This window comes from Natator depressus, chromosome 7 (genome assembly GCF_965152275.1).
Source record: "Natator depressus isolate rNatDep1 chromosome 7, rNatDep2.hap1, whole genome shotgun sequence".
NCBI lineage: Eukaryota > Metazoa > Chordata > Testudines > Cheloniidae > Natator > Natator depressus.
The window spans coordinates 119,536,389-119,555,508 of NC_134240.1; the positions used below are offsets into that span (position 1 = coordinate 119,536,389).

General features: G+C 44.4%; 1 protein-coding gene across 1 annotated transcript in view; it reads right to left on the reverse strand.

The window, feature by feature from the left end:
- Nucleotides 1-1,767: 1,767 nt before the first annotated feature.
- CNNM2 (cyclin and CBS domain divalent metal cation transport mediator 2) overlaps nt 1,768-19,120 on the reverse strand; it is a 178,032-nt gene continuing 160,679 nt past the window's right edge. The window contains exons 6-8 of the mRNA XM_074959433.1: nt 17,890-17,955; nt 13,349-13,533; nt 1,768-10,990 (exon numbers count right to left, since the gene is read on the reverse strand). Of these exons, the coding sequence (XP_074815534.1) occupies nt 10,781-10,990; nt 13,349-13,533; nt 17,890-17,955 (461 nt within the window). The 3' untranslated portion in view covers nt 1,768-10,780. The remainder of the gene's footprint in view (nt 10,991-13,348; nt 13,534-17,889; nt 17,956-19,120) is intronic.

Genomic DNA, 19,120 nt, shown 5'->3' on the forward strand with positions numbered 1-19,120 from the left:
AATAGTTTCCAAGAACAAGGAAACTACAATACAGCAGCTACACGACAAAGAAAAGGTGATGCTGACCTGTGTTAGGAGCCCAGGCCCAGATCTACAAGTGTATTTAAGTGCCTAACTTCCACTGAGATCAATGGAAGTGAGGAGCCTAACTACCTTTATGTGGATCTGGGCCCCAGTGTCTATGCCACACATTGTTCCACCACCCGGATGTTGGTCACAGAGATGGCTGGAAACCACAGACCTGCTGTCTTAGGGGATGCCACTTCTCCCACTAGTAGATGTGAGTTGAACACTGCCATTGCAAGACAGTCTGGCTCCTGTGCGTTTGACTGTCATGAAAAGCCCCTTGATTAAAAGCCAACAACTGGCTGTCACCCCGTGTTCTGGATACGGTACCCTTCTCTTAACAATCAGAGCATGTCTGATTCTGGCCAGTCCCTGTTTCACCAGAGCAGAAAGCTGAATGCAAAGCAGTCCTTTGTTTAGACGTTCTTGTGCTTGTTCCCTCTTCGGGGCAATTAGTGCCCTCCCTCCCCCATGTGCCCTTGGGGATGCTCAGCAGAAAGTGATGCATGGGGGCACACAAAGGAATGGAAGGCCTATCGGTTATGAGGACCAATGGAGAAAGGAAGTTCTGAAACCAGCCGAACTGCGTTTAGCAGCCATTAAGCAACAGTCAGCTGGCTTTTCCACTGGGGTTTAATTATAACTCATGGCTATTAAAGTCATTCCTTTTCTAGAGTATAAAATGACAGTTACCAGAAACCAACTGCAGGCCCCGCAACGCAAGCCTGCTTGTTTAAACCATAGAAACTCCGTGGATGATTTTGATACCGTCAGTTGCAGTGCCAAGGGGGAGGGAGGGTGGGAAGTAACGTAGCGATATCCGAAGAGAAGAATGGACGCACATCGTCAAGATAATGCTTAGGGATGGACTGACAATTCAGTGCACTGAAAAACAGTAAAAGCAACTCCGGGGCAGGGTTATACTCCTTCCAGTTCAGTAGCCCACAAGCAGGTGAGGGATATTGCCCTCGGAGAATTAAAACAGCCTCCACTAAAGAGAAGACAATCCAAATGGGGCTGATTGAGAATTTCTGTCCTGGTCAGTTTTATTTTGATGTTATAAAAAAAAAAAACGCTCCTGGGAGGTAAGAGGGACAGCCCTAAATACCAGAACTTGGCTAAATGATTTGGGGTGTGGGGCACAGGGAGATGAGAGGCATGAGAACAAGTCACAAATATTAGCACTCACCAAGAGCAAACACCAAAGCTGGGAGAGAGACTGGTGTGGGCCAACTTTCACCTGGACATCATCTGGTAAATCAGTATGATGGCTCCAGAGAAGAAGCCAAACAAATGTCACCTTCTTCAGCAAACAGAGTCCAAGTAAAAGCCATTTTCAGAGCAGAGCAGAGCAGTCTGGAAAGAGAGTTGGAGTGTGGGCAGGGACAGTAGCCACATGCACCATCTACCTCAACTGGAGACCTGGGTTTACACAGCTGAAGCTTCTGTGGAATTCTACCATCAAACCTCGTTCTGCAACCTAGGTAGAGATAACGTGAATGAAATCTGTGAGGTGTAACAGGAAAGTAACATGGTAATTCATTTACTTTACATACACACATCTGACCGAGCAGCTGTGCAACCCATCCCAAGTCCCTCGGCTGGCTTTCCAGATGACATTAATGCACAGCCTACAATAAACACAGTGCAAGGGACACATTACACATCACTGCTATTTAATGGCAAACAAATCTGTGATATTGGAAGAAAAGGGCGTAAAGAAGGGATTTTATTAGAGGAAGAAAAAGGAGACTCCTGCTAGAAGTGTCCTGATGGAACATTCCACCAGGAGCTAGTCAGCCTGTGTTCAGTGCCGTCAACTCCTCAATGTTCTGACAGACAGGAATGGACTAGTGGGAGTCTTTTTTGTCCCTAACATATATAGCTCTGGGCCCCATCCAGTCCCACAAGAGCCAGTGGCAAGACTGACTTCAATGGGAGTGAGAGCAGGCTCTCTGACACTCTTGGCAATGTAAGAGGACAGCAACAAGCTGGGGAAGTATTCATCATGACCTGTGATCAGCAAGGAACTCTGATCTGCTGCCATCACTGGATTCCCTCTCATGATGAGGAAATTATCAATCTGTCCTTTAAATAAAATAAAGATGAAACATGGAGAAGGGAAAATGCATAAATTGGAATGTTCAACAGAAAAATCATCATTTATCTAAAAAGAGCAGAAATAAACAAAATGTTTTTAAACAAAATCACAAAATATACAAATAAATCAGGTACAAAATAAATAGGAGAGATTGGAAATCTACAACACAATTGGAATAATTATAACATTCATTCGTACGACAATCGGTTTATGAAACGTATACACTTCGTTCATGGATTTCATTTGTGCTTATTCAGGTTTATGTACACAATTTGAAATACTGTAGTCAGAATACTACATCTCTGATAAAAAATGGAGTAATGTACAATATGATACAATTAGTGAAGACCACATATGATGGAAAATAAGACATAGTGAAAAGGCCTAGGAATAGCAGCATAATCTAAAGACAATTGTGTAAGTTTAAACAGTTGTGAACATACATTTTAAAGGTGAACTTCAAAGCTTTTTGGTGGAGAAAAAGGAAAAGTTTTATGAATAGAAGTTGAAGAAGAACTGTACAGACTTCAATATGTAGTCGTACAGGTTTTAAAGGTAAGGTTTAAATGCAGGGGAATGGCTTGATTTTAGGAATTAGGTGATGTAGCCGCTGTTACAGAGAGACAGCTGAATGTAGAACCAGAGGTCTTGGACTGTTAAGTGACAGAGGAGCATATTTGCCAACAATCTGGCTTCCAGATTAAATTAATTTGGCATCGACACATCTGCACCTTGATTTAGTTACTAATCTGGGATCTCAAGTAGCGTTAAGAACAAACAAAAGCTTTGCAGTTCACCCCCTAGGGCCCAACCCTACAATCCTTGTGCCCTTTAAAATCAGCAGGAGTTCTGAGGACAGGAAATGCAGGATCGGACTTGAAGGGTACACCTGCACAGTGTTTTGGAGCCTACGGCAGTGAGCCTCCCAGCCTGGGACAACAGTCTTGGGCTTGGTGGCGCTCTAAAAGTAGCTGTGTAGACAGTACTTTGAAGTTGCAGCTTGGGCTAGAGCTCAGACCCTGAACTCCACCAGGGCTATTTTTAGAGTGCTAGCACAAGCCCTGCTTGCCTAAGTCCATCAACCCAGGCAGGGCGGATCGCTCCCATGGGCTCCAAAATGCTGCGTAGACGCGCCTTTAGTGTCGGAGGAGCAGGTCCTGAGATTTTCCCACTATCCAAACGCCATGTGAGTGTGCAGCAAAGCTAAGACAGCAAATCTTTGAGTGATGTCCCCTCCCTCTTTAATAGCTACAGTTATTATGGGTGGAGTGGGGAGAGGATCAGAACAGTACAGTCAATTACTGCCTTCTGCAACTGCATGTGGCTAGATGTGCAGCGTTTCTTCTTCTTCCCCCTAACTCAACCAAAGCAGTGGGAGGATGGCAGGGAACTAGACACAGACAGAGCAGCAGCAGTGTCAGAATGTTGCATCCACGTACCAAGAGACTATTATCCAGAATGACAGAATGCATTAGCTAAGCGAGACTCCAGCAACGAAAAACTTCCCAGCCCAACCATGGAACATGGACCCTAGCAAGTAGGAACTGTGTTGGAGATTATCGAGCTACCACATGTCTGTTGCCTTTGTGAACATAGGCTCACAAACCTAATTAACTTCTTAGTGATGGAGGCACTAACCTATGGATGGGCCCAGAAGGCATTAATGCAAGTATCTACACTTTCAGTGACAGGTGTAAAACCCAGGTTAACTGGTTACCCATCTACCTGGGTTCTGCACTCACTCCAGATTCAGAACATGCCCCACATGCTGACACACTTCTCCACAGAATGGGGCACTTGAGATCTGCAGCACAGAAGAAACCAAATTTTTGCTCCAGGAGGAGCAAATCAACCAAATGCTGCTCGTCAACCAGACTCCACTTGCCCTATGTCCAAACACTGCCTCACAAAGGACGCAGACCTCTAGAGATACCAGCACATCCCAGTAACTCCTTGAGTGTCACAGCTGCTTACAATCTCAGATTTCGTTCACGTAGACTCTTTGCTGTTGCTGATGTTATGGCTCTGACTTTCCATTACTAGTGTCTATAAAATCTCAGCCACCACTCTGCAACAGACAGGTTCTCTTCATAACCCTCCAAATCATTCTTTAGAGAAGAGGAAAAAGATTGACTCAACAGCAAGCACGTGTCTAAAATGGAATTAGATTTTCTTAATAGCATTTTCACGGCAGCTGGGAAGGCACTTTACTCTGCAGGATTCCAGCCGCCAGCCCTGTTCAAAGGTAGAAGTCTCAGGAGAAATCACGAACAATAGGTTTGGGGTGGGGAAGGTGAGTCAGAAATCCCAAGAATCTTATCTCAATGTGAAGAAATATTATAATGGAATCAGACTTAGTCATGTTTGCGTCCCTCAACAGTCATCTTGGCTTGCAGATGAAGATATGACAAGAACAAAACCAGGCAATGGAATTTAATCCACTGATATACACACACTGTAGGTTTTTAAGGGTTTGATCCCATCCATAGGTGAGACTTTAAAGCAGCATGTGAATGGGGGTGGGTAGGACGGAAGAGAGGGCTCCATGTGACTCACAGAAACTAGGTGTTCAGACGATGTCGAATGTGTCTCACACCTGCGCCAGAAGTCAGTGCTAACAACAATTAAACATCTCAAACCAGGCTTCTTCAGTGGGCAAGAGGCTGACTGCATCGTTTTATTTCCATGCCTCCTACATTCACCTTCCCCAGCTCAGGAGGAAAGAAGCTGGGATTTCCTGCATTACCAAGGTCTTCCCCCTTCTCTCCTAAGGTATGCTCTAGCCACCCCTAACCCAGTTTCCCAGGTGTTAATGTAGAAAAGCAATAAACACATGAAATCCAAACTGAAAATCTAACCTGTGCTATTTAGGAGAGGGAAGTGCCATTGCCATAACGCGCCTCGTGCTGAACATGCCCTCATGGTGTGGGCAGCTAGCACTGTAGGGAAGCAAAAGGTGGAGAGATTAAACAGAACATGAAGAGTGGCCTTTTGGAGGAGAGGGGCAGAGCAGGACAACGAGGCGAAACCTTGATAATAATTTGGGGGTGGTGGCAGTAAATGAGGCAAGCCCATGTATTGCTGTTAGGCTCCTCAACGCCAGTCCTCACTTGCTATATGTGAGCTGCCGCATCATGTCAGTGTGCCGTTGGGGTAGCAACACTTCAGAAGCAACTCTCCCCAGAGAGACCACAAAGGGAGGTGCACCGGGACTAACGCGCAGACACACAGCATAGCAGTTCCGCTAGTTACTCATTTAAGATCTCCCACACACGTGCTCGCTCTGCCCTCTAGTCAGAACCAGGATGAGGGTTACTTTCTGCAATAATTCAGCCAGGATAAACCACCTGGCCTTTGGCATCCCTCATCAAGATGATTATTTCCCTGTCAGAAGAGGCCAACCCCCTATTGTTCTTTCAATCCAAGGGTCAAGTACTTCTTTAGATCCTTTTGAAGCCACACGATGGACAGCCTAAAAAAAGAACACCACACACAAAGCCAAAGCAGCATGAGGTACAGCAAGTCCAAGGTCTGTTTCACACAGTGCTATTGAGCATACCCCGGGTATGGCATCAAAGTCTACAATATACACATTTCTATACAACATATTAATGCCAGTCAGAGACCTTCAGTATAAAGTCTCAAGTTATAATGTTAACAAAGATACTGTAATGGTAACACCCACCCCTCCCCAAGTTTGCTAGTTCTAAACTAATCCAGACACTGGATAACGTAACAACTGGTACACAGGTACTAGTTTTAAACCAATGATTTGTGTATTCAACATCCTATCACATATGGTACGTATATCACATGGGAATGAGTTGTGTGTCTATTCTATATCAGCACGAGGAAGATGCATTTCCCAGCAGGTCCTGGAGAACTTGGTCACCCCCTCTGTCATCCTTACCTGGGACGCTAGCGAGAAGACAATGCTGCCATCTGCCACTCACAAACAACTCCCTTGTGGCGGAGCGCCACAGAGATCACGTGAAGCACCACTGCACCCAAAGGGGGCGGAGCACTGGTGCTGTCCAGTCAGCCACTCCATTTTCCTTTGAGCCGCTTTCAAACAGAACACAGCAGCAGCTCCCTGCATCACCTCCTCCAAGGCCAAATCCCAGCCTGTTTAAATGCCTGCCCATTGAGGGGTTAGGAGCAGCAATGGGGAGATATTAGGGGGTCTCCCAGATGCCACTCACTTTTTCCCCTCCCCACATGCCTTCTCCCCAGTCATCTTTCTCCCCAGGAGAGGTGAACGCCAAGGGAATATTAACAGGAATATGAGTCAGGAGGAAGTGTGTGTGTGTGGCATTACCACCACACTGCTAAATCTGGCACCAGATTAGACTTTGACTGCTACATATGGAAACAATACAGGGCACCACACGGAGCTCAGTATAGGAACAGTGACACAAAATGGTCTGGGAGAAGTTGGAGAGAGAATTGTATGGGAATGAAAGCAACAACCAAGGCAGGGAAGTACTGTATAAGCCTGCCCCTTCAAGCTCTACTGATGCATCTCAACCCTGATCCATAGCACCTCCTGCTATGCAATCCTGGGTCCCCCACTCAGCTTTGACAATGCACATCAATCCCAGGCTACACTGGCTATGCCAATCCTGGGCTATCCCACACCTCTGCCAATGTACCTCAATCCTGGCCTTCATTCTCTGCTATAATCCAGTCCCAAGTAATCCTTGGGGAAAGGCTTCCCACTGTGCAGGGATTTTGGGATACAGACAAATAGCAGATGAGGGCCCTGCAAACTCTCACCTGTGATTAGGGTCTGCAGAAGGGAAAGGTTATATGCTAAATCCACCTCCACACTCAGAGCTCATGTGCTTCATATGATCTCCATGTCACCAGAGTCAGCCTTGTTTGGAGCGAGAGATTCTCATTATAAAGCAAGAATATTCCTTTCCTCTTTACAAAGATTTGGCAATACACAGAATTAAAAATCATGGTTACAACAGATTCAGGTTCATTTCATTCATACAGGATTCAACCAACAGGAGTGTAAAAATTAATTCACAGTTGTGCATTTAAGATATTAGTGTGGAAAACCTCACTTCAAAGAACTTTTGTGCAAAAACTGTATTGACATAAGAAACTGGTGGCATGCCTTCCTGCCTCCCAGAGACCACCAGCTAACAGGCTGGATTCTGCACTTCGTGTTGCACTTCGATGCAGGCGGAAGAGGGAAACCATACAGGCCACAGGAGCCAATGTTGAAAGATACTGTATCCTTTCTACAAATCAAAGCCTTGCAAAAGGACAAGGACTGAAATCAAGTCCAATGGTTCCCAAAGCTTTCAGCTGGTGCCTTGTTTTATGACAGTGACTGATTGACAGCTCTGCTTTGGGTGTGCATGGCACTGTACTGCAGCATCCAGAATCTGAGCACCCCTGAATTTGGACAGCCAAGCGGAGACTCACACAATGCTATGTCTGCTCTCGGTAGACGCTTACGGCACAGGAGGAGCTCTTGGAAGCCTGGGGATTTCCACTGCAGCAGTAATAGACAGAACACTATTTCTGCAAACACGGGTTCAAAAACTAAGACTGGTTCTTGAGTTGGGCTTGTCTTCCCTCTGCTTGCATTGGTACCTGCCACACGGCCTGCTAGCCATTTCCCTCGGAAGCCCATCTCTACTGTGTCCCGCTTCGCATTTCAACAGGCCCATGTACTCTTACAGCAGAGAGACTGGATTTTTTCAAGGAAGCCAGTCTATGGAAAGACAGCATGCCTTGTCCCTGAAGCCAATTCGTGGGAGCTCCTGTCCCCCTAGAGAGGATGTCCATTTTCCATAAAAATCACACCTGTGACCAACTAGCTTTATGAAAGTTTCTTCACCTTCTCTTACCAAATTTGGAAGAGTGATGAGAAAAGTTATGTAAAACCAGCCTGGAGAGTTTGGACTGGCAACACATGGACAGAGACAGGAGTTACTCGCCTTTGGGATGACATGGCTTTTGTGGTTTGTGTTACAGGGGAACAAATATTTTCAAAAAAGCCACAACACAGCATGAAAGCCAGAAATCCAATCAAATTAGAAATCTCCCTGGCAGAGAATTTCCAGGAGGTTTGAGACAAGGCATACCGCGTCCCAGGGTTACCAGGCTCTGCATCGCTTTCAACAATGGTTCACAAGTAGGAACATTAGGGCACAAAGGCAGCTTAAACAAAAGGGACCAGAGCAAGGAAACAGATCACTCCCTCTATGGGGATTAACGTCATAACATTTCATCACTCTGCTCTGGCAGAAAAGGTGCAACGTTGGCAGTCCTCCTTGAGACAGCTAAATGGGGGGCTGCTGGGGCTAGACAATCAGGTGCTGTAAATAACCTGTGAGTTGCCAGCTCCATCCGAGGCATGTGTGACACATACGTCCACAGGTGGCTGCAGTTCTCTCGCAGCGCTGTACCAGAGCCAACGGGTGGGCCAGAAAATGCTGAAGGAAACAACAGGCACACAGTTTAAAAGGAAAAAGCAGGAGCATTTTTTTAAAGTACAAGGTTAAAAAATGAGGGAGTTAAGTTTCAGGGCCGAATTTCCCAGTCTGACTATTCCACATGTTAAATACCATGCATGGAACTACCATGCCCCCGTGGGGGACTTTATTAACTGCCCTCAAAAGGGCTGGAGTGCCTGCTGTGAAAGGGGCCAGGAACTGCCTCTCCCCATGCCATCTCTCCTTGAGGGGCACAGAGGACCCGTCTGTGGTCCCTTCTCAGAGTAAACAGCAAAATTCTTCTTAAGGCCTAAAGCAAATGGGACAGACTCCCATGTAGCAGCAACATACTCTGGCTTCCCGCAAGGAGTTGCTGCAGTGAAATATTGCACCTTTTCAGAACGTGTTTGCACAGACGTAACTTGTCTCGTAACCACAGAGAAGGCGCTTCCCACCTGGACTAAGGGACGGGGGAGGCAGCACTGACACCAAGGATTCCACAACTGGGCTTTGATTTTAAGCTCAGAGTCCGGTAAAGCTTACATGAGCGTAAAGGAAGAAAATGGTCCATGACAATCAGGCCACGGGACATTCTTGGAGCAGTGCAGACTGAAAGTCAACAGAGAAACCACCATGCAGCATTTGTTCACTGACAGACTCTGCATTTTGGGGGTTTACAATATACAACACAGTGAACTCCCAATGAACGCGTTTCCCCTCCACTCTGAGGCCAGGCTCCGGGATGGGCAGGTGGAGTGGCACTGATGGCAGTCATGGAGGACGCTACTGTGGACAGCAAGAAGAACAATAGATAAAAGGGAAGAGGGAAGGAAATCCAACAGCTCCTCAGAAATAGGGGAATTGCCTGGAGACTAACCTCTCCAATCCCTGAAGTGCAATATGCTCCCTCGAACTCCCTCCATAGATCAAGCTTGTAGTGGAAGTTCTTGGTCAGTCTTTGGGGAGATCAGGAAGGCCCTGACTCCACCATGAAATCCATCTTGCAATGGCAAAGGTTTAGGATCCACCTGGAGGATTTGCTTTGGACATTGTTGTAGCAGCATCTTTTGTCTTAACACAAACAACAATTCTGGGGGAATGGTTCGTCCTGAATTCTATCCCAGTTATTTAATATGCCCTGCAAATATGCTTTGGGTAAAGAGAAGGGCACTCAGACTACTTCAGTATGTTAGAATCTGAGATTGGACATTTCGGGGTGCACGCTTTCAGTACAGCAGGGGAGACAGGGAAATTGACCATGTGATTCCCAGTAACATTAATGCAAATCCCAGGGGGACAAAAATTGCCCAGTACACTACTAGGGAAATTTATCCCGGTCTGTAATTTGATGAGACTGCAGTTATGTCGATTAAAAACCCACCTTCATAGTCAAAACACACAACATCTGTGGAGGTTACAAAACTGTAAATGTAACAATCTTTTTGTTTGTTTTACAAGGAACCGTCTGAAATTTCAGATATTATGAACGCATGCAACCAAAATAACCACCCCTTCCCTGAAACTCAACTGGGGAGAAAATAATGCCCATTCCCCCAAACTTCCATACTGCTAAGCCCCAAGTTCCTTGAAATCTCATCCATTCTTTGTTCTCAGGACACATATACATATGGGTACCAGTTGCTGTTTTAACAACAGGGCAACAGACAGGACCAAAAGGAGGGGTGGAAACAGGTCTATGACACTGGAGCTGATTCACAAAGTCACAACAGAGCCTATTTGGGGAAGGGGAGGGACAGCAACAATTTAAAACTCTGCAAAATTCTTTTTAAAAACATGATCTCTCTTGAAAAAATAATCAGAGCAGTTTTAAAAACTTCTCTGCGCGCATCTAGGAAGGAGGGAAAACCAATGAGGATCAAAGATACGGCTGAAAAAATAAACACGATTCTACTTTGCGAGGAAGAATTCCATCGTTCTCCAAGGGGCACTCAACATGCCCAAGGTTTGTTTGGTTTTTGTCTTGCTGTGTTCTCGTTTCTTCCTCTTCTGTTCCCATGAAGGGCGCTAAGTCTTTGGTCTCAGAACACTGGATGCAGCACAGCATTGCAAGCACATACTAAGAGCGTTTGCAGTCAAGAAGGAGCAAGGACTGGTCCTGCTGAAGTGAAGGGTGGGAAAGGATGCAGATCGTTAGCTCCTAGATGGAGCCTTCGCTGTGCATACTGTGATTGGACTTGTTGTGTGTCACGCAGTTCTGTTCATTCAGCAGGTTTGCCGTCTCATCCGGCAAACCATCATGTAGCTCCGTAAGAGTCAGTTCGATTTTAGTGTTTTCACTGTCCGAGGACTGAGGTGTCTTGTCCATCCGGGATGCCATCAGGGCATTTTGGTACTGCTGTCTTGAGATCTATTTCATGCAAACAAGGGGGGTGGGGGTGGGAAACACACACACAAAAAAGACACAATAACACTTTGGTTTCTAATGCTGGTGTCCTACAGGACACACTATGAACATAAACTCTCTCCTCTTGCCAAATTCTCCTTTCAGCCCTGTTTTTCACGGGATCATCCCACTTTCTATAAGACAAGGCTGAGTTCTGCAAGCCTAGCAGGATAACAGAGAATCCTAACTTAATATCATGATGTGGTGACAGTTCAATGTGACACAACATTGTGATGATAATGTTGCCACGTGGTTCTATCCTGTCTCAGTGTTGTGATGCATGGATTTGTCTCACTGGATATACTCTCAAGAGGCCCAAGAGATTTCCAGTTACTCCTAGCTAAAAGCCATTGATGTTGTGATGCAAATTTTTAGGGCCTCATCCAAAGCCCATTGAAGTCAATGTGCTTGGGATCAGATTCTTAGAGCCCTCTTGTAGGAAGGGAGTCAAACAAGTGTTGCAATTCTGACACAGTTCAGCAATTCATGGTCTCACATGCAGCGTGGGCCAAATCCTGAAGTCCTTGCTCTGATGCCAATGGGTATTTGCCTGAGTAAAATCTGAGCTCTACATAGGGCCAACATAGATCATAGAATATCAGGGTTGGAAGGGACCTCAGGAGGTCATCTAGTCCAACCCCCTGCTCAAAGCAGGACCAATCCCCAATTTTTGCCCCAGATCCCTAAATGGCCCCCTCAAGGATTGAACTCACAACCCTGGGTTTAGCAGGCCAATGCTCAAACCACTGAGCTATCCCTCCCCTCCCCCCATCAAATTAGCCATTTGAAAAGTATCTTAGGTTAGCCAGCTTTTTGGGGTTTGCTATACTGGAGTAGCATATAAGTCAAATATTTCAATACCTTTTCCTGGTACCTGACGCTCCAGAGGAAAGAAAACCCACTAATTTCACACTATACCCGATAGTAGTGCCATGCTATACATGGGGAAATGGGGAACTCCTTCCTGAAAACAGTGAGCAATCCCCTTGCACTGCACTAGATTCACCTTCCCAGTTATATCAGCATATCGCTGTCTGAAATGATGTACATGTAAGATGACCCCAACTTCTGAGCAGCAACATCAGACTGACATGGGGGTTGGGAAAATGAAGGAGGTGGGAAAGGAGTTCTGCTTCTCCCTCACTAGGATCGTATCTCTCAGAGCAATTTCAAGGCATGTGGGTGCAACATAACCTTGGGTTGCCTCTCAATACAAAAAAATAATTGGCCATTGCAGTGTATAACAAGGGCCTGTAACACTGACAGTGAACTCTCAGTTCACCCTGGCCAGTATTAAACCCTTATTAATGTAAGTCTGTAAGACTCAGTGCATCAGCTGCTTGGAGCATGTGTCTCTGTGTTAAGACAGCATCACTTAAATCTTATTCCCAGTATACCTGGGAACATAATCAACATCTCAAACATTAAAAAGATTTTTTTTATTCTCTCCCTTATTTAAAGAGTTTTGAGTATCTGATTAACTGTGGCAAAGGGCAAAACAAGTTAAAGTGCACTGTTCGAGCAGTGTGCTTACAAAGAAAGTCTGAATGTAAGTAACCAATTGAAAACGGTTTTGTTTAAACTAAGCACCACGATCATTCAGGGACAGTGGGATACCAGCTTCCCTAATCTAACGGGGGACTTCAGCTAGGTTTGAATTTCTGGTTCCATCACATTGGTCTGCTCATCCCACAAGATCTCTACACATTTCAGCACCTTGCCTGCTTATCATGATGGGACACAGAGAGCTGAAGAACAGAGCAATATGCATGTGCCCAACGGTAGTTAGCACGAGAGGTGGGCCTGACATGGGGAGTCCAGATGCAGAGATGAAGTCAAGACTTCTCCAAAGTTGAGGAAGGGGAACAAGCTGGGAGGCAGGCTGGATTCCAAGTTACATTCTGGGCCAATTTTTAGTTAGAAATAAATCAGTTGCAACCACCAACAAATTCTTCATTCTTCAACTAATGAGAACGGATTCAGATTGTTCAAAAGGCTTTACAAAACTTCACAGCAATAGATGGGCTTTCAAGACTAACTCCAGTGGAAATTTTTTTTTTAAAGCTTCCTCTGAAGTGCTGGTAATCAGAAAATGAAGTGACCAGTCCGATTTCACTGTCCAAACCGAGCAGTGGAGGAAAGTCAACCAACAGCAGAAACAGGGGAAAGTAGGCAGTTCAAAATGACTACAGCTTGCATAATCCTAGTTGCTCTTTGTAACTCAAGGACATAACAGATCTGTCATCTCCCTCCCCCTGCCTCTCAGCTCTGCAACGTAGTGCAGCTTTTCTGAGAGGGAAGCCCCGCTGACTCTTTTCCTACCTTGACAAACTGAATATCTGAGAGTGCTTTCACTGAATAGTCTGGGACGTACACCTGAAGAAAAGATGCATTCAGCTGATTGTTGCTGCTCCCCAACGTTGGTGTCACTGCTTCAATGCGATCACCTCGATTTAGAGAGTCCGAATGATTCAAGCCACAAGGACGAGGGGGTGACTTGTTTTCAGCTGAAGAATAGGAATGAAGAGAGAAAAACTTTTTAAATAAAGCAGGAAACGGTTAGTAATTAGTTCTCAAAGACATTTGTTAACCCATGATATAGCATGGAAGACTGCACAGGTACTTAAGTCACTGAGTACACAAAGTACAGTTCAGCAGCAAAATTACCATGAGTGTTAGGACATTTTAAATCCCGAGCTAACTCGTGACATCACTATAACTAGGATAAGCTGTAAATGATTATGATCACGCACATTGGACAGTGCCTTTCATCCAGGGACCTTGGAGCCATTTACCAATATTTACTTCATCATACCATTTAGTACATTTCACCTACATCACAGGGGTGTCCTCTACTATATCACATCTGGCTGCTTCACAAGGTAGGGTGCATCCACCTTTAGAGGCTAAGGGACGTGGTTCTAATGGGCCAAAGGGCTCTCTCTTTATTTCATCTGTTTCTGAAACGTTCTCCCTGACACCTGCCAGGGCTCAAGGTTTGAAGGGATAACTTGGGCGGATGCAGTTCAGAACCTCTGTCAGCCAGGTGAGACAGTGGGACCAGTGAATTACTCTACTCCCGATGGAGAAACACCCAGATTCTGGAAAGGCCTGGCTTGTCCTCTGGATATGGCAAAATCATGACTGATCAGCTTCTTGCTCTCACTTTTTTTTAAAGTGCTGAGCTTCGCTGGCCGACCAAAGCATTGTAGCCATCCCAGAAGGGTGCCCTGGCCATAATGTACCTACTGCAAATGGTCCCTTCTGGCTTTAAACTATGAAAATACTAAAATGCTGCTTTCCTTGTAAGATGACGTTCACTTCCTTAAGTTTCCACCAACTCAATGCCCTACACGGACTGGGGCCCTACGTCTACACAGCAAAAGAGACCCACAGCAGTGAGTCTAAGAGGCCAGGTCAACTGACTTGGGCTCACACGGAAGGGCTAAAAATAGCAGTGTAGATGTTCGGGCTGGAGCCCACGCTCTGAAACCTGGTGAGGGAGTTGTGTCTTGGAGCCCAGGCCCAAACAACTACATTGCAATTTTTAGCCTTGCAGCACAAGCCCGAATCAGCTGACCCAGGCTCTGAAACTTGCTGCGGAGGGGTTTTTTGCTGTGAAGATGTGCCCACAGAAATGCATTCCAAAATGCAACTTCCCAAGACTTTTAGCAGGTCCTCTTCCCTGTCTGGATGCAAATACTGTGTGTGTTGATCAAGATACAGATTATCTGCAGGATCAGTGTGGTTTTGGTCCCTATCAGACCCAAAGTTCACCAATTCCAAATTAAAGCTAAACCTGGCTTGTTCTGAAGAGCTCATTGGGTAGCAAGTGTATCAAGTGAGAGGTCTCACTTTAAGACGTCATGGTGAAAGCCTTTTTGCATTGACTTAGCAACCAGCAGAACAGCATCTGGACAGCTGGAGCCTTTCTACAAAGGAGCTTTGATCTTAAAAGGTTTCACAGTGCTCTGAGCATTGTCTCCTTCATTTAATCATAAAATTCTTAATGCTCTCCTTGGTGGTTGGACACAGATCTGCCTTGTCATGGGCAGCACAGCCCACTCTCTGCACTGGCCACATGGATATGCAAACCATGCCGTCCTTGTAGGAAAATGAAATGTGGTTCTTCACTTCTTGCGTTCTTTTACCTTTTATCTCTTTCTAAAGTCCTAGCATCTCAGACTCCTCCTGGCTTATGACGGAATTGAAGTGACCCGCCAATTGCTTTTAAAATCCAGTGGCTACTTTACATCTTTCATTTCAAAACAGCAAGGAGGAAAATAAAGGTTTTGAGAAACAGGCAATTCTGTGCTGCAATTTCCATCAGCGGGGCAATCATTTTGGCCTCTAAGAGCAATGCCAAGCTTAGACTCAGAGGCAAGCAGTCAGATTTCTGTCAGCCCTCCAAGTGGATACTCCCTTGTCGTCTTTGAAAACCACTATAAGGCTACAAAGGCTATTAGAAGAAGCAACCCAATGCTACTAGGCATCTTTCTTCACAGAAAGTAGTCTGACAATATGCCATCATTCTGTCAACAGACCAAATCAGTCAGCCTTTGCTTTGCCATACTGATGCACAAAATACATATCTATGTGGCAAGAATAGCACATCACTAGTTTTTGGAAGAAAGTTTTTTTCTGAAGTAGCTTCAGCATCAGTGTGAATCTGACATGGACTCCTGAAATCCCCATTTATCAAGGGTAAGGAAATTATTAGAAAAATATGGTGAATGAAGGGGGGGGAAGTGAATGGAAAGAATGCATGTGCTAAAAACATGGAGTGGATGGAGGCAGAGGACAGAACAAGAACAGCAAGCATGCAGGAGAGCACAAAAAGCAAGGGACTGAAAGCTTGGCTCTTCCCAAATTCCTACAGAAAGGATCTAATGGCACAAACCACAAGCCTAACAGCGAGTTACACATTTGGGATTAACACAATGGAACCATTTTCAGAATGCCCCAGTACCACAGCCGAGAATCCTGGTATAGTCACCTCTTGTACCACATGTTCAGCAACACAACTGACAAGCTGCATTGTCAGTTGCCATAGCAACCAGGGTTACCATATGATTTCATTTCAAGTGGTATATCCCCTCCCCCCCCCCGCATTATTATTTTCCATTATTATTTTATTTCTTTCAGTTGGAAATAGCTAGGAAAAAATGTCTGGCATTTATATTGGAAATAGTTTGCAAGTGTGAGGGGTACATTTAATTTGTTAAATGGACAAATAAAAAAAAGATGATCTGGGCACAGCAAAATAATTGAGCAAAAAAGATAATCAAAGCTGCAGAGTTTCAAGAAAAAAAATAAAGCCATCAAACAGTTTAATTAAAGAAAGATTAAACTTTTTCCCCTTCGATTTTAGCTGCTGGAAACTTTAACTGGGCATGAAAAAAAATCCCCTGCAGGGCAATAACCTGTAGTTTGTTTGGAATGTGCGTAATACTAATTTCAGGACAGAGGGTAAAATATAGCAGAAAGCTAAAGAGAGAGAGGAAAAACCCAGGGAGTAGATGCCGCATAAACACCAAAAGCTCAGGAAATGGCCAATGAAGGAGAGCTCCTTTTGGTTTGTACATTAAAGTTTGGGGAAAAGGGGACAGTTTTGTTTTTTTAAGCACACACACACACATATTGTCCTGTTCATGTTCTGGTTAGAGGTACAGAGAGACAGTGGCATTAACATGAACATGGTAACTTCAATGGAAAACAAAATTTCAGCACGGCTCAGCCTCTGTTGAGGAACAGGTTTCAGAGTAACAGCCGTGTTAGTCTGTATTCGCAAAAAGAAAAGGAGTACTTGTGGCACCTTAGAGACTAACCAATTTATTTGAACATGAGCTTTCGTGAGCTACAGCTCACTTCATTGGATGCATACTGTGGAAATTGAGGAACAGTCATTCCAGTACACTCTGCCATTTCCCTCGGGTAGCGTTTTCATTTATCTCCTAACTAGAAAAGGCACCCCCGGTGCTCACTATAGGTGAGGCTGGCTTCCAACTTCCATTCTGGATTCCTCACCTCCCTGTTTCCAATCATTCACAAATGCCCCTAACAAGGTCTTTTTGGCCTGATACATTCCATACTTGGTCTCAGCCCTGAAGTGAAACGTTTTGGGGAAGTTTAAGCAAAATCAGTTCAAGTTCAGTCATCTGAGTAACATGGTCTTAAAATAAACAAAAACCCCAACCCCCACATTTCCCCCACATATCTCATCCACACATTACGTGTCTGAATAACTCAAATACCACTATGGGCAGAACTATCACATCTGGCTTTATTTATAAGTCTCCATAGAAATCCGTGAAATTAATTAATTTTGAAGACGACAGAGTTTTTGAGCATGTGAAACAGGATATTCTGTGTATAACCAATATATAATTTAAATTTTGTTTGGAGATAAGGTACCTCTTTCTCAGTTAAATTTTTTTTTTTTTTTTTTTTTTTGGCAGTTCAGCAGTATGCTTTCCTCCATTTTAACTCCATCTTCTGCAGAATTGAGACATTTTGTATATTTTTACATGAATCCAGGCTAGGGACCAGAATATTATCTTTAAAAAAAAAAATCACTCTGATACTGTATCAGTATAGGAGTAAGAGAAGCAAGAAGCTTTTCATTACCAAATATGTTCTCTTTAAACAGTTATTACTTTTATTTCATTTTGATGTGTCTGTAAGTTTGCTACCAATTAGTAATTAGTCATAAAAGAAAGTTTAGGATACTTACCTGTTAGGCATATCTCTTGGCTGAACTTCTCTCTAACAAGGAAAGGGGTCAGACAAATACAGACTGCAATGGGCTTTTTATTGGGTCAGTTCAGGCACAAGAATGATGGAAAAGAAGCATGCGGATTTACCTGGAGAACCTGCTGCTAATAATTCTGTTCTGCTGACAACAAAGGTACGAGACAGGGACAAGGGAACTAGAAGAAGGAGAGAAAAAGGGTGAGATCATGACTGGGAAGGGGACAGCTATCCACATTGCCAGGGAAAGAGTCAATTCATACTCTTTGAAGAAACCAGAAGCACAAATCAATTGCAGAAAAGAAAAGGGGGGGAAAAGCTGATTAGGCAATTTGTAGAAATAATTAAAAAAAATAAATCAGCAAGACTACATACATTCCACTTGGTAATCCTAACTGGCATTCAGTACAGAGATCTCTATTTACATTTCAAGACCCATTCATTTAAAAACAGTACACAACGCAAAAGCAGCAACCACTTTAGCCCAAGAGATGAAGAATAAAAATGAAAACCCGGCAAGTCATCTTGGGGGAAGGCCCAACGGGGGAACTAAATACAGAAACAAAAACAGGATAGATTTCACTATTCTTCAAATTCTTTTTATCAGACCATCAAAAAGAGCTCGCAATTCTCCAAGTTTAGCCATTTTAGGGTGAAGAACATAAGAGCAGCCATACTGGGTGAGACCAGTAGTCCACCTAGCCCAGTATCCTGTCTTCCGACAGTGGTCAATGCCAGATCCTTCAGAGGGAATGAACAGAACAGGGAATCATCAAGTAATCCATCCCCGGTCACCCATTCCCAGCTTCTGGCAAGGGAGGTTAGGAACACAACAGAGCATGGTTCTGCATCACTGCCCATCCTGGCTAATAGCCACTGATGGACCTATCCTCCATGAACGCATCTAGTTCTTTTTTGAACCCCATTATAGTCTTGGACTTCACAACATCCTCTAGCAAAGAGTTCCACAGACTGACTGTGCATTGTGTGAAGAAATACTTCCTTTTATTTGTTTTAAACCTGCTGCCTATTAATTTCATTTGGTGACCCCTAGTTCTTGTGTTATAAGGAGTAAATAATACTTCCTCATTTACTTTCTCCACGCCAGTCATGATTTTATAGTAACTTTAATAGTGATAATTTGCACTTAAGTAGCACTTCCCATCTACAGTTCAAACTGGACTTTACAGATATTTAAGCCTCAGCAACCTTGTATTGTCTTCACTTTCCAGATGGGGAAACAGAGGCATGAGGGCTGTTAGGGATTGGGAGTTTTAAAGAGTCAGGTAAGAGCACCTACTCTTGCTCTGCAGTGCCTCTCTCTGGCTATTACCCAGAGTGCTG